Consider the following 14996-nt stretch of genomic DNA (forward strand, 5'->3'; position numbering starts at 1 on the left):
TTTACACCAGTCGGCCAAGTTGCAAATGCAAAGGAAAGTTCTTGAAGAAAATCACAAGTGCTACTCCAGTGAACACATCAATGGTAAGAAAGTGAAACAGACTCACTGCTGACATGGAGGAAATTTCAGTGGTCTAGATTGAAGATCAAACCAGCCACCGCATTCCTTTAAGTCAGTGCCTAATCCAGAGCAAGCCTCTAACTCTATTTAGTTTGAGGAAGCTGCAGAAGAAAAGTTTGAAACTAGCAGAGGTTGGTTCATGAGGTTTAAGGAAAGAAGCCATGTCCATAATATAAAAGTGCAAAGCAAACGGCAAGTACTGATATAGAAGCTGTAGCAGCAAATGATCTAGAATATCTGGCTGAGATCAGTGATGAAGGTGGCTGAACTAAACAATAGATTTTCAGTGCAGATGAAACAGCCTTCTATTGGAAGAAGATGCCATCTATGACTTTGATAACTAGAGAGGAGAAACCAGTGCCTGGCTTCAGAGCTTCAAAGGACAGGTTGACTCTTGTTTGGGTTAATGCAGCTGGTGACTTCAAGTTGAAGCCAGTGCTCATTTACCATTCTGAAAATCCTAGGACCCTGAAGAATTATGCTCAATCTACTGTGCCTGTGCTTTAGAAATAGAACAACAAGGCCTGGATGACAGCACATCTGTTTATGGCATGGTTTACTAAATATTTTAAGCCTATTGATCAGAAAAAAAAAAGATATCCTTTCAAAATATTGTAATCATCCAACAGTTGTTTTTTCTTTTTTTCTCACCATACAAATAGAGCTGATTCACTGAGACAGTGATATTATAGTAGAGAAAGAGTGTAATAATTGCAGAGTTAGTCAAGTGGGAGGACTGGAGTTATTATTTAAATCACCTTCCCCTAAAATGTGGAAGCTATGGTTTTTTAAGGATAGTTTGGCAGAGAGGGAGCTGGGAACAGGGAATGGAGATTTGTTGGGTTGGGGATGAAATTATAGGGGTCAAAGGTGTCTTTTTGCAGAGTCGGTTTTTGGGTGGGATCACAAGATCAATTGAACCAGTTTTTTGGTATGAGTTACCAGCGCAGGTGAGCCCACCTGGTCCGTCAGAGTGTAGGGTCTGAAAAATACCTCACGCCCTAAGGTTTTATAATAGTAATATCATTTGTATGTAGGAGCAATTGAGGTTAGAAATCCCATGATCTCTGTCTGCATGACTCCACTACTGAGCTATAATTTTAACCTCTTGACTGATTTGCTGGTTTTACATAGATGGTTTAAGTCTCTGAGCAAGAAGGAGGAGTTAGTTTTGGGAAGGAGCTGATAATCATCTTTGTTTTAAAATAACCTCGTGGCTAATTTGTTAGTTTTACAAAGGTGGTTTCAGTCCCTGAGCAAGGACAGGGCTGATTTCCAGAAGGAGCTGTTATCATCTTTGTTTTAAAGTTAAACTAAATTTTTCTCATAGTTAATTTGGCCTATGCCCAAAAATAAATAAAGACAGCTTAAAGGTTAAAAGCAAGATAAAGTCAGCTAGGTCAGATTTTTTCCACTGTCATAATTTTTGCAAAGGTGACCTCAATACTACTGTTCATTGACAAAGCACGTTGTCACCCAAGAGCTCTGATGGAGATGTACAAGGAGATGAATTTTTTATTTATTTATTTATTTAGAAACAGAGTCTCACTCTGTCACCCAGGCTGGAGTGAATGGCGCAATCTTGGCTCATTGCAACCTCCGCCTCCCGAGTTCAAGTGATTCTCGTGCCTCAGCCTCCCAAGTAGCTGGAATTACAGGCATGTGCCACCACGCCTGGCTAATTTTTTTTTTGTATTTTTAGTAGAGACAGTGTTTCACCATGTTGGCCAGGCTGGATGAATGTTGTTTTCATGCCCGCTAACACATATCGTTCTGCAGACTGGATCAAGTAGTAGTTTGACTTTCAAGTTCTCTTATTTAAGAAATACAGTTTGTAAGCCTATCCCTGCCATTGATGGTGATTCCTGTGATGGGCAAAGTAAACTGAAAACCTCCTGGAAAGGATTCACCATTCCAGATGACATTGAAAACATTCATGAGGCCAGGACTTCAAGACCAACCCGGGCAACATAGTAAGACCTCATCTCTACTAAAAAGCAAAAATTAGCTAGGCCTTGTGGCTTGCACCTGTAGTCCTAGCTAACTCAGGAGGCTGAGGCAGGGGGATTACTTGAGCCCAGGAGTTCAGGCTGCAGTAAGCTATGCTCATGCCACTTCACTCCAGCCTGGGCAACAAAGCAAGAACCTGTCTTAAACTAACTAAATAATAATGAATAAAATGAAATTTTGTGCTTCTTGATTGCTTTTTCTTCCCAATGTACTCCATAGCATATTAATCCATACCTAGTGGCTTTGACCCTCCTAGGTTTCCGTGATTCACAGTAGGATCTTATTCATTTAAAAATAACAACAAATGATAGTTATGCCTAATATTTTGAAGAATTCATGGTAGGTGGAAGCAGCATAAGGTAATTTTTCTTCTTCTTTTTTCTGTTTTGTTTTGTTTTGTTTTGTTTTGTTTTGTTTTGTTTTGAGACAGGATCTCACTTTGTTACCTAGGCTGAAGTGCAATGGCACAATCATTATTCACTGCAGCCTCAAACTCCTGGGCTCAGGCAGTCCTCTCACCTCAGCCTCCTGAGTACCTGGGACTATAGGTGTGTGCCACCACAGCCAGCTAATTTTTTATTTTTATTTTTTGTAGAGACAGGTGGTTTGATATGTTGCCCAGGCTGGTCTCAAACCCCTGGTGTTGGTCTCAAGCAACCCTTTTGCCCCAGTCTCCCTAAGTGCTGGGATTATAGGCATGAGCCACCACACCTGGCCAGTAATGTTTCTCATAAATAGGATGGCAAATGGCATACAAACAGATGAATCTGTTCTCTGGGCAGAAGAAGTTAGTCCTGAAATCTGGGTTCTTAGTACTGGAAAACAGGCAGTATTTTTTTTTTTAATGTTATACAATGCCAATTTATGAGTTTCATAATACAGTATTCATTTTTAAATAGGTTATTATATTTTACCTCCTAACCTAATTATTATTTTCAGCCAGTGAAAGGCAGAAATAAGAAGTAATAGTAATTGCCTTTCAGTATAATCCCACTTGTATATTTTTGCTTTTATTGTCTGTTATTTTGAGGTCTTATTCATAAAATCTTTTCCCAGACCATTGTCCTGAAACATTTCCCGTATTTTTTTTTCTGTAGTTTTATAGTTTTGGGTCTTACATTTAGTTCTTTGACTCATTTTGAGTTGATTTTTATATTGAGTGAGAAATAGGGGCCTATTTTCATTCTTCTGCAGTGGATATCCAGTTTTACCAGCACCGTTTATTAAATAGACTATCCTTTCCCCAATGAAGGTGCGTGGCTCCTATGTAAAAAAAATTAGTTGACTATAGAGGCATTCATTAATTTCTGGTACTCTGTTCCGTTGCTCTATGTGTCTGTTTTTATGCTAGTACCATGCTGTTTTGGTAACTGTAGCTTCGTATATTTTGAAGTCTGATAGTATGTTGCCGCCAGCTTGTTTTTGTTTTTGTTTTTTTGCTTTTTTTCTTTTTTTGAGACAGAGTCTCACCCAGGCTAGAGTGCAGTGGCGTAGTCTCAGCTCGCTGCAACATTTGCCTCCTGGGTTCAAGCGGTTCTTGTGCCTCAGCCTCCTGAGTAGCTGGGATTACAGGCCTGTGCCACCACACCCAACTAATTTTTGTATTTTTAACACAGACGTGGTTTTGTCACGTTGGCCAGGCTGGTCTCGAACTCCTGACCTCAAGTGAGCCACTGCGCCCATCCAGCTTTGTTCTTTTTTGCTCAGGATTGCTTTGGCTATTGGTATGTCTTTACTGGTTTCAGACTAATTTTAGGATTTTTTTTTTATATTTCTGTGAAAGCCTGGGCACAGTGGCTCACGCCTGTAATCCTAGCACTTTGGGAGGCTGAGGCGGGCAGATCACCTGAGGTTAGGAGTTCAAGACTAGCCTGGCCAACATGGTGAAACCCCATCTCTACTAAAAATAAAAAATTAGCCAGGCGTGGTGGTACAGGCCTGTAATCCCAGCTACTCAGAAGGCTGAGGCACAAGAGTCGCTTGAACCCGGGAGGTGGAGGTTGCAGTGAGCCAAGATCATGTCATTGCACTCGAGCCTGGCCAACAGAGCAAGACTCTGTCTCTAAATAAATAAATATTTCTGTGAAGGACATTATTAGTATTTTGATGGGGATTACACTGAATTTGCAGGTCACTTTGGATAGTAAATAGTTTTAATTTACTTAGTTAGAAAAAAATACCCATAAAAATACTTGGTGTATATATAGTAAGCACTTAATAAGTATTTGATGAAGCAATATTTTTCTAACATACTGAATAAACATTTCAAATAAAAATGAATGAATGTTTTGGGGATTATTTCTCCTCTGAACTCTAAGCTTTGTTAATTTAATTCATTTTTCCCCCAGAGAGACTAGCTTGCAAAATTTTCCTCATATTGAGGTGGTTCGGAAAAAAGAGGAGAGAAGAAAACTGCTTGGGCACACATGTAAGGAATGTGAAATTGTAAGTACTAATGTAGATACTAATTGTTTTTTAAGTACGGCTTTATAGATAATAAATGCATGATTTTAAAATCACGTATACAAACCATATTGGTTATAGAAACCTCTTATTTGAGCCAGGCATAACAGAAGGAATAAGGAGTATTCTGGGTCGGGTGCGGTGGCTGATGCCTCTAATCTCAGCATTTTGGGAGGCCAAGGAGGGCGGATCACTTGAGGCCAGAAGATCGAGACTGGCCTGGCCAACATGGCGAAACCCCATCTCTACTAAAAATACAAAAGTAAGCTGGGTGTGGTGGTGCACATCTGTAATTCCAGCTACTCAGAAGGCTGAGGCAGGAGAATCGCTTGAACCCGGGAGGTGGAGGTTGCAGTGAGCTGAGATTGTGCCACTGCGCTCCAGCCTGGGCAACAAGAGTGAAACTTGGTCTCAAAAAAAAAAAAAAAATGCCGGGTGCAGTGGCTCACACCTGTAATCCCAGCACTTTGGGAGGCCAAGGCGGGCGGATCACGAGGTAAGGAGATCTAGACCATCCTGGCTAACATGGTGAAACCCTGTCTCTACTAAAAACACATTTAAAAAAGCCAGGCATGGTGGCGGGCGCCTGTAGTCCCAGCTACTCGGGAAGCTGAGGCAGGAGAATGGCGTGAACCCGGGAGGCAGAGCTTGTAGTGAGCCGAGATTGCACCACTGCACTCCAGCCTGGGCGAGAGAGCGAGACTCCGTCTCAAAAAAAAAAAAAATTATTTTTACCAACATTCTCAGGAAATTAGGTATACTCATAATTTTTAAAAAATAATTGGTACCAATATAAGTTCTTTTTTTTTTTTTTTTTTTTTTTTTTTTGAGACGGAGTCTTGCCCTGTTGCCCAGGCTGGAATGTAGTGGCGTGATCTTGGCTCACTGCAATCTCCACCTCCCAGGTTCAAGCAATTTTCCTGCCTCAGCTTCCCGGGTAGCTGGGATTACAGGCACCTACCACCATGCATGACTAATTTTTGTATTTTTAGTAGAGACAGGGTTTCACTATTTGGCCAGGCTGGTCTCGAACTCCTGACCTCAATTGATCCGCCTGCTTTGGCCTCCCAAAGTTCTGGGATTACAGACATGAACCACCACGCTGGCCAAGTTCTTTTTTGTTTGTTTGTTTGACACAGAGTTTTGCTCTTGTTGCCTAGGCTGGAGCACAATGGTGCAATCTCAGCTCACCACAACCTCCATTTCCTGGGTTCAGACGATTCTCCTGCCTCTCCCTCTGCCTCCCGAGTAGCTGGGATTACAGGCATGCGCCACCATGCCCGGCTAATTTTGTATTTTTAGTAGAGACAGGGTTTCACCATGTTGGTCAGGCTGGCCTCGAACTCCCGACCTCAGGTGATCTGCCCACCTTGGCCTCCCAAAGTACTGGGATTACTGGTGTGAGCCACTGCACCAAACATTTTTCTTCCTAAACAAGATATAATGAATAAATACTTAAACACTTATATTTTTCCTTTTATACATTGGCTGTCTTGGATGTTGAAGTAGATGGTACAGACATTGCTTTGTATCTGTGGGAAACTAGCTTCAGGACCTACTGTGGATACCAAAATCACGGATGCTCAAGTCTCTGATATAAAATGGCATAGTATTTGCCTATAACCTATGCACATTCTTTCATATGCTTTAAATTACCTCTAATTACTTATAATCCCTATTACAATGTAAATGCTTTGTAAATAGTTGTTATACTGTATTGTATAGGGAATGACAAGAAAAATAGTCTGTACATGTTAATACAGATGAAGGTTTTTTTCCTGAATATTTTTGATCCACGGCTGGTTGAATCCATGAATGTAGAACCCAAGGATATGAAGGGCCAACTGTATTGATTGTCCTTTTACTGAATAGTCCCAGGCAGGTTCTGTTTTGACCTGGAACATGCTGTTTTTATTTCTTCCCTTGTCGTCCATTAGCTCTCAGATGCCTGCCCTCAGCAATTTACTTCCCCTTTTAAATTTCGTTTTTAACATATGGGCTAGAAAATTTAATAACCAAGCACATTAAAATTATATGTGAAAGTATGACTAGATTGTAATACAGGTAAGCATTGGGTAAAAATATGCTCTTATGTACTAACAATGGGAATATAAATTGGGATCACTATTTTGAAAAGCAGTTTGGCAATACAAGCAAAAGCCTATAATGTGAGTTCGTGAGTTTTCATTACACAAATTGAATATATCATGATTTCTTAAAGAATATGGTCCACATTGAGTAAATCTCTGGTTTTTTAGTTATAACCATAATTCTATGATCTAGAATTAATCCTACTAGTTAGAAAAAAGCTATTTTGCTAGAAACACTGTTAAGTTACATTCATTCTCAATAATCATTTCCCGTGCTTTCTGTTATCCAATCTCTGAAAGCCATTATTGTATACATTTTAGTTTTTCTAGTTAATTTACCTGGGAAGGTAAATCTGTTCTGTTACTCCATCATGACCAGAAGTGGAAGTGCCAGTCCCATGTACTTAAATACTAACCATATGCTTACAGTTCTTAAATTTATCCCATTGCCTATTCTGCAAGTGGAGTGTGCAATACTCATGTGGATCTGAGATAGTGATCTCAAATTTCACACATCCAAAAACAAACATACAATATCTGCCCTCAATTCCCAAACCTCACTGCTGAGTCTCCTATATGTCCTGAGATCTTATAGTTATTCACTACTTTTTTCTTTCACATCTCAATAACTTCTATATCAACAAACCCCATTGATTCTTCCTTCAAAATATATCCCATATCCATCCACTTACTATCACCACCACTAATGCCCTGGACCAAGGCAACATTTTATAATTTTTTTTTTTTTTTTTTTTGAGTTGGAGTCTCACTCTGTTGCCCAGGCTGAAGCACAGTGGCGCGATTTCGGCTCACTGCAAGCTCCGCCTCCTGGGTTCACACCATTCTCCCGCCTCAGCCTCCTGAGTAGCTGGGACTACAGGCGCCCGCCACCACGCCTGGCTAATTTTTTTGTATTTTCAGTAGAGACGGGGTTTCACTGTGTTAGCCAGGATGGTCTCGATCTCCTGACCTCGTGATCCGCCTGCCTCAGCCTCCCAAAGTGCTGGGATTACAGGTGTGAGCCACTGCACCCGGCCAACATTTTATAATTGTAATAGCTTCTAAGTGCTCTCCTGGTCTTTTTTTTTTTTTTTTTTTTTTACTCTAAAACTTTTATTTTGGCCAGGCACAGTAGTTCATGCCTCTAATTCCAGCACTTTGGGAGGCTGAGGCGGGTGGATCACCTGAGGTCAGGAGTTCAAGGCCAGCCTGGCCAACATGGTAAAACCCTGTCTCTACTAATAATACAAATATTAGCTGAGCGTGGTGGTGCATGCCTGTAATCCCAGCTACTCTGGAGGCTGAGGCAGGAAAATCACTTGAACCCAGGAGGCAGAGGTTGCAGTGAGCCGAGATTGCTCCATTGCACTCCAGCCTGGGTGACAAGAGCGAAACTCCATCTCAATAAATAAATAAATAAATAAAACTTTATTTTTTAGAGCAGTTATAGGTTCACAGCAAAGTTGTACAGAAAGTACATACAGTTCCCATGTACCTCTGTCCCCATTCTCTTTTACTTTTCATTCTTGTCTCTTAACAATGTACTTTCAGCTCAGCAATGAATGGCCTTTTTTTTTTTAAATAATCTCTTTAGAATAAAAGTTAAATCATGTCATTCCCAGAATCCTTCATTGTCTTCCCATCCCACTAAGAAAAAGAATCTAAAGTCCTTATCAAGGACAACAAACTCTGGCTCTGCACTTCCTCTCTGATTTCTGTTCAACCACTCACCCATTTGCTTGCTGTGTTACAACTGCACTGACCGACTACTGTTTCTCAAATATGTTTTAATTCAGTGGCAGTGTTTTTTCCAATAAGCCCTGATTCTCTAAGGTCATCTCATCTCATCCCAAAGCCCAGACTAAGGTAACAAAGGCTTATACTTAGGGCAGTGAGAATGATGAAAAAGATACCTGAATGAAGTTGTTTCACAGCTTCTTTAAAGCCTTTAATCTGTGTAAAATAGAAATGTATTAAAAGCTTTTACTTCAAACTTAAATTCTAGTTTTAAGGCTGTCACTTTCAATAGGTGATATCTTTGGCAAATTACCACTTTCATTTTCAGTTTCTCAAGTGTAAAGTGAAGGAATCGGCTGGATTAAATATGTGATTCTGGGTGGCTCACACCTGTAATCCCAGCACTTTGGGAGTCTGAGACAGGTGGATCACTTGAGGTCAGGAATTCGAGACCAGCCTGGCCAACATATAGTAAAACCCCGTGTCTACTAAAAATACAAAATTAGCTGAGTGTGGTGGTGCATGCCTATAGTCCCAGCTACTTGGGAAGCTGAGGCAAGAGAATCACTTGAACACAGGAGTGGGAGGTTGCAGTGAGCCAAGATCGTGCCACTGCACCCCAGCCTGGGTGACAGAGCAGGACTCTGTCTATCAAAAAAAAAGTGATTCTGTCATCTATGTTCTATTAAACCTTAAACTACTGCTTTGTTTTCACTAAGTCTAGGCCTTAAAAACCTGTACAATTTTTACGTATAATTTTATCCTTGTGTGCATGAAGTTCAAGTTCTTTGTTTTCACAGTTGCCAAAAAATAGTAGGCTTTTGATCCTAACTGAAATCTTAAAGGGAGAAGTCATGGAGCCTTCAACATTCAGATCTAAATTATTTTTTAAAGCCATAGAGATAAGAAAATTACTTTGAAACACACGTTATATTCAAATAATAATTAAGAAACATGTAGACCTCTGAATTTTTTTTACTGGCCTAATAAGGATAAAGACTTTGTACCAGTGTATAAATCAGCTGTATCACTAAGCACACTGTCAAGATCAGCTGGCTTTTTTTTTTTAATTGCAACACTTTACTGATAAAGGAAGGACTTTATTGGTTTACATTGTGATACAAGCTCCTTTTCTCATCAGTGAAGCAGGCACTTCACAGACCAACATCAGCACTGATTACTGTTAGTAATTAATACTGTCTGTAAGAATTAATTACTAATAGTATCATCAATGAGGATTAAGTTTCCTTAGACTGCTGAATATCTTAGTAAATGGCTTTTTTAGCTTCTAGTTTATAATCAATAAGCATAACACTCCATTTATTATTCTTCAGTGAAAAAACTTACCAGTTTTTATTATTAGTATTATGCAGATATGCCAGCAGAAGAAAGAGAAAAGAAGTTGGCTTCCTGCTCAAGACACCGATTCCGCTACATTCCACCCAACACACCAGAGAATTTTTGGGAAGTTGGTTTTCCTTCCACTCAGACTTGTATGGAAAGAGGTGAGAGTATAGATTGTAACATTTTATAATTAATTTTTTTAAATACTTGGCCGGGCACAGTGGCTCACGCCTATAATCCCAACACTTTGAGAGGCCAAGGTGGGTGGATCACCTGAGGTCAGGAGTTCAAGACCAGCCTGGCCAACATGGTGAAGCCCCATCTCTACTAAAAATACAAAAAATTAGCCAGGCGTGGTGGCACATGCCTGTAGTCCCAGCTACTCAGGAGGCTGAGGCAAGTGAATCACTTGAACCCAAGAGACAGAGGTTGCAGTGAGCCAAGATTGTGCCATTGCACTCCAGCCTGGGTGACAGAACAAGACTCTGTCTCAAAAATAAAATAAAATAAAATAAAATAAAATAAATAAAATAAAATATAAAATAAAATAAATAAATAAAATATATAAAATAAAAAAAACTGTATATGCCCAAATGTGAACATGCACCTTTTTTTCTGCGATTCTCTTTACCTTTTGCTGCAGGTTGGGTGCTAGTTTTGTGACATAAAAACATTCCTAAAGATAAAAGGACTCTTCAGTAATTTAGTTGGAATTAGAGATTGGTAATATCACTTTAATGTGATTGTGCTTATATTATTCTGGTTTACCAAATTTCAAAAAGCAATTTCTCTTTTATTCTATCATCAAAATGATTTTTTTTTATAGGGCTTCACTCTGTCACCCAGGCTGGAGTGTAGTGGCATGCATAATCATGGCTCACTGATGCCTCTGACTTATGGGCTCAAACTCTACCTCAGCCTTCCAAGTAGCTAGGACTACAGCCTTGTGCCGCCATACCCAGCACTTTTTTTTTTTTCCCCTAGAGACAGGGTCTCACTATGTTGCTCAGGCTGGTCGTGAACTCCTGGCCTCAAGTGGTCCTCCTGCCTTGACCTCCCAAAACACTGGGATTACAGCCATGAGCCACTGCACCCAGCCAAAATGACTTTAAATAAAATAAATAACCTAACAAAAATTACCAGCAAAGTTATATTTAAAAAGAGAGAATCTTAAAATCTACTGCTATGAATTTTGGATTTTAAAACCTCACCCAGAATGCTGGATGTTTATAAGTGGTATCTGAATAAATAAAAAAGATGTTTATTTGTTAGGTTGTTGACATGCAACTAGCTTGTTTAGATATGACACTTACATTTAATATAATTTGAGAATATATTCAGCTTTTAGGCTGTTAATAAAAGGTCATGAGTAGTAATTTTTGTTCTATGTTACCAGCAGCATAATGCTAAAAAGTATAGAGCCACACTTTTCTGGTTTTATATTTTCTACCAAAATTAAGTTAGTTGGGTATGTGATCTGAAGTCTTCATGTCATATAACTGTCTTTGGGGTAGCATACTCCCATTTCTGTGCTCAAGCTAGGACTATCAATCTGGACATTACCACTATTCCAGGCATATAGTAATTCATAGTCACTAAGGTCTAAACTTTATTGTAATCATTGGTTTAAATGAAATGAAATGCTCGAGTCCTTAGCCTTAAAAGAGCTATTTAATTAAGCAGGGTCCATTTCACAGACCCTTTGTTGTGAAAGTATAATTCCAGAGGAGCTCATAAGAGCATTTAATAGCTAGTTTTTATGAAGGGGCCTTTTTTTTTTTTTTTTTTTTTTTGAGATGGAGTCTCACTGTGAGGCCCAGGCTGGAGTGCAATGGCACAATCTCGGCTCACTGCAACCTCCACCTCCCAGGTTCAAGCGATTTTCCTGCCCCAGCTTCTTGAATAGCTGGGACTACAGGCACATGCCACCATACCCAGCCTTTTTTTTTTTTTTTTTTTTTTTTTCTAGTAGAGACGGGGTTTCACCATACTGGCCAGGCTGGTCTCAAACTCCTGATCTCAAGTGATCCACCCGCCTCAGCCTCCCAAAGTGCTGGGATTACAGGCTCGAGCCACCACGCCCGGCCTGAAGGGGCCTCTTTAACTGAAGATTTTATTCTCTACATTATTGTATTCTTAGACTTTTTTTGTATGTGGCACATATAGTTCAAAACTCATTTGTTATTAAATGAATGTTGGTACAGACATTCAATCAAACATTCTTTTAATAAGACAACATACTCTTAGTTTTATGAAGAATTTTAATTCAAAATCATCCTAAAACATGAGCTAAATACTGACATTACATGTGTACAGTTTATTACATACCAAGTATACTTGAATGAAGCTGTTCAGAAAAAAGCCATAAGAGAGGAAGAATATTAGCTAAGCAGGGACTTATCTGACCTCTTTATTATTTTTTGCTATTTTCTCCATGGTCCAAAGACCATCCAGTTACAGACTAAGTCTTTCCTTGTGGTTTAAAATACTGAGTTTTAGCTGGTCCAGAGGCAATTAGTTATCTCAGTTGATCATTCAGATACAGATTGAACTGCTTCTTTTACTCTTTCCCTTCATTCTCACTACTGTACCTGACTCGTCTTAAAAAAAAAATACTGAGTTTTATGAAAACAAGATATGTTTTCTGGTATGTGATTGAAAAGTATAGTAGTGTTTAGAATATTTATGATTTGACTTTTTAATTAATTAGTAGCCTTCAGGCTTTAGGCCTGTATTTGTCAGTTACAGATAAATGTCTAAAATTTTTACCCACAAGAAGATAAAATAGCATTAAATAAATGTCAAATGATAAAATTATACCACCTAGAATTTCAGTTCAGCCTTGCCATCTTATAGAAACTATTCTCAGCTGGGCACAGTATCTCACACCTATAATCCCAGCACTTTGGGAGGCCAAGATGGGAGGATCCATTGAGCCCAGGAGTTCGAGACCAGCCTGGGCAACAGAGTGAGACCCTGGCTCTAGACGAAATAAATAATAAAATTAGCCAGGTATGGTGGTGCATGCCTGTGATCCCAGCAGTAACTCAGGAGGCTGAGATGGGAGGATTGCTTGAGCCCTGGAGGTGGAGGCTGCAGTGAGCCGTTATTGCACCACTGCACTCCAGCCTGGGCAACAGAGCAAGACCGTGTTTCAAAAAAACAATTAATTTAATTTAATTTTGAAAAGAAACTGTTCTCAATGAAGAGCTCTGATGATTTAGCTGCACAACAAGGTGGGAGAGACCTTCTTCACTTTTGGAGACGCTCCAGATGTTTAACTGTAAGATAGTTTTTCCAAAAGATGCAAAGTCTCTGACAGCTTTCACTGTATTTCTGCTTTCCCCATTAATAAGCCAGATTGAGTCAAATTTGATGTGATATCTCACTGCCTGGTCACCAGATAGAATCAGTCTGGATAGAGCCTGTGATTGCACCCCATGCGTATGGCAGAGCAAATACTTCCCCTGAAGATTACATGCTTAGAGACACCTTAGGAGATCTAATAGTCTGAAGGGTATAGAGGGATTGTCATCTATTGAAATAGCTACTGTAGAAAGTATTTTTGATAAGTACCTGAAATTTATAATAGTAGAGTTCATGTTTAGCACTTTGTCCCCCTTTGCACCTACCTATGGGAGGCAGAATAGGAAAGTGTTTAAGAGTTCTGCTACTGGAATAAGAAAGAGCTTGGGCCAGGTCCCAGCTCCTCTACTTTTTAGCTTTGTGAACTTGAACAAGTAATTTAACTTCCTTGGGTCTCTATTACCTCATCTGTCAAACAGGTATAGTAGAAACTACTTCAAAGGAATGTGAGTTATATGAGATGATATATGTAACCATTTGGTAAATATTTGCTATCATTATTATAAATGAGGAAACTGATGCTAAATAGTGAGATCAGTCATCAGCATCACACAGCTAATAATCAGAAGAATCATGTAAACTTACAAAGCATCAAATAAGAGAAATGTTTACTAGATATAAGCTGAAAGAAATGGCATGTTGCACATACAGTCCTCTAAGTTTATGATTTGTCTTTAAGGTTATATTAAGGAAGATCTTGATCCTTGTCCTCGTCCAAAAAGACGTCAGCCTTACAACGCAATATTTTCTCCAAAAGGCAAGGAGCAGAAGACATAGACGTTGAAACAGAAACAGAAGGATGGAGGACAGTTTTTTCCTTCTTAGTTATTTATAGTTAAAGTTGGTACTAAACATTGATTTTTTTGATCTTCTGTAAATGGATTTATAAATCAGTTTTCTATTGAAAATGTTTGTGATATTTTGCTTTTGCACCTTTAAAACAATAAGGCGCTTTCATTTTGCACTCTAACTTAAGAGTTTTTACTGTATGTAGTGATACCTAATACAATTTTGAAAATACAATAGTTGTAGTCTGTGATTTGTTGCCTTTCAGTTCTTTTCTTTTTACTTCATCTTCCCTTGGTATTTACATTGAGCAGTGACTTCATGTTAATCATTACAGATTTTTCTTCATCAATTGCTCTTCTCTAGGTCATATCAGTGTCTAGCATTTAAGTCTTTTTTTTTTTTAAACAAAAAAGAAAGACTGTATTTTAATAGTTTTTTTAAACTCTCCAGCTTTTGTTGAATTGGAATCAGGTACTACATTGTCATAAATTCCTTTCAAGGTGACCACAAATATCGACTTTTTTTCCTTTCCCACATATTGTAAACATTATTCTCTGATCTGGTCCTAATTTTCCAGCTCTTCACATGTTTTCTTTTCATCATACTTTTTTTTCTTTTTTTTTTTTTTTTCCGAGAAGGAGTCTCGCTCTGTCGCCAGGCTGGAGTGCAATGGCACAGTCTCACTCACTGCAACCTCCGCCTCCCGGGTTCAAGCAATTCTCCTGCTTCAGCCTCCCAAGTAGCTGGCACTACAGGCGTGCGCCACCATGCCCAGCTTATTTTTGTATTTTTAGTAGAGATGGGGTTTCACTGTGTTGGCCAGGATGGTCTTAATCTCTTGACCTCGTGATCCACCTGCCTCGGCCTCCCAAAGTGCTGGGATTGCAGGCATGAGCCACCGTGCCCAGCCATACTTTTTTTTTTTTTCTGGTGCAGTTTTGAGGTTAAATATGTTGAGTTCTCTGCCCATTTGTTCAAATTCTATTGTATTATTTCTGTGGATTGACAAATGTTATGAACAATTTGGTTTCAAAATAGATTTTTCTATTTAGCAACTTTCTATTCCTCTAGGACCTA

At 39.2% G+C, this 14996-nt stretch overlaps 1 protein-coding gene across 25 annotated transcripts in view; it reads left to right on the top strand.

Annotated features, from left to right (window-relative positions):
- The window catches only part of RBBP8 (RB binding protein 8, endonuclease), a 114691-nt gene extending 100538 nt beyond the window's left edge, over positions 1-14153 (top strand). For all 25 annotated transcript variants that reach the window (XM_054671893.2, XM_063795557.1, XM_054671890.2 and 22 more), the window contains 3 exons: positions 4479-4575; positions 9784-9925; positions 13810-14153. In XM_054671893.2, coding sequence (XP_054527868.2) covers positions 4479-4575; positions 9784-9925; positions 13810-13907 — 337 coding nt within the window. In that variant the 3' untranslated portion in view covers positions 13908-14153. The remainder of the gene's footprint in view (positions 1-4478; positions 4576-9783; positions 9926-13809) is intronic.
- The last annotated feature ends 843 nt before the right edge of the window (positions 14154-14996 follow it).

The sequence above is a fragment of the Pan troglodytes genome, chromosome 17, assembly GCF_028858775.2.
Source record: "Pan troglodytes isolate AG18354 chromosome 17, NHGRI_mPanTro3-v2.0_pri, whole genome shotgun sequence".
Taxonomy (NCBI): domain Eukaryota; kingdom Metazoa; phylum Chordata; class Mammalia; order Primates; family Hominidae; genus Pan; species Pan troglodytes.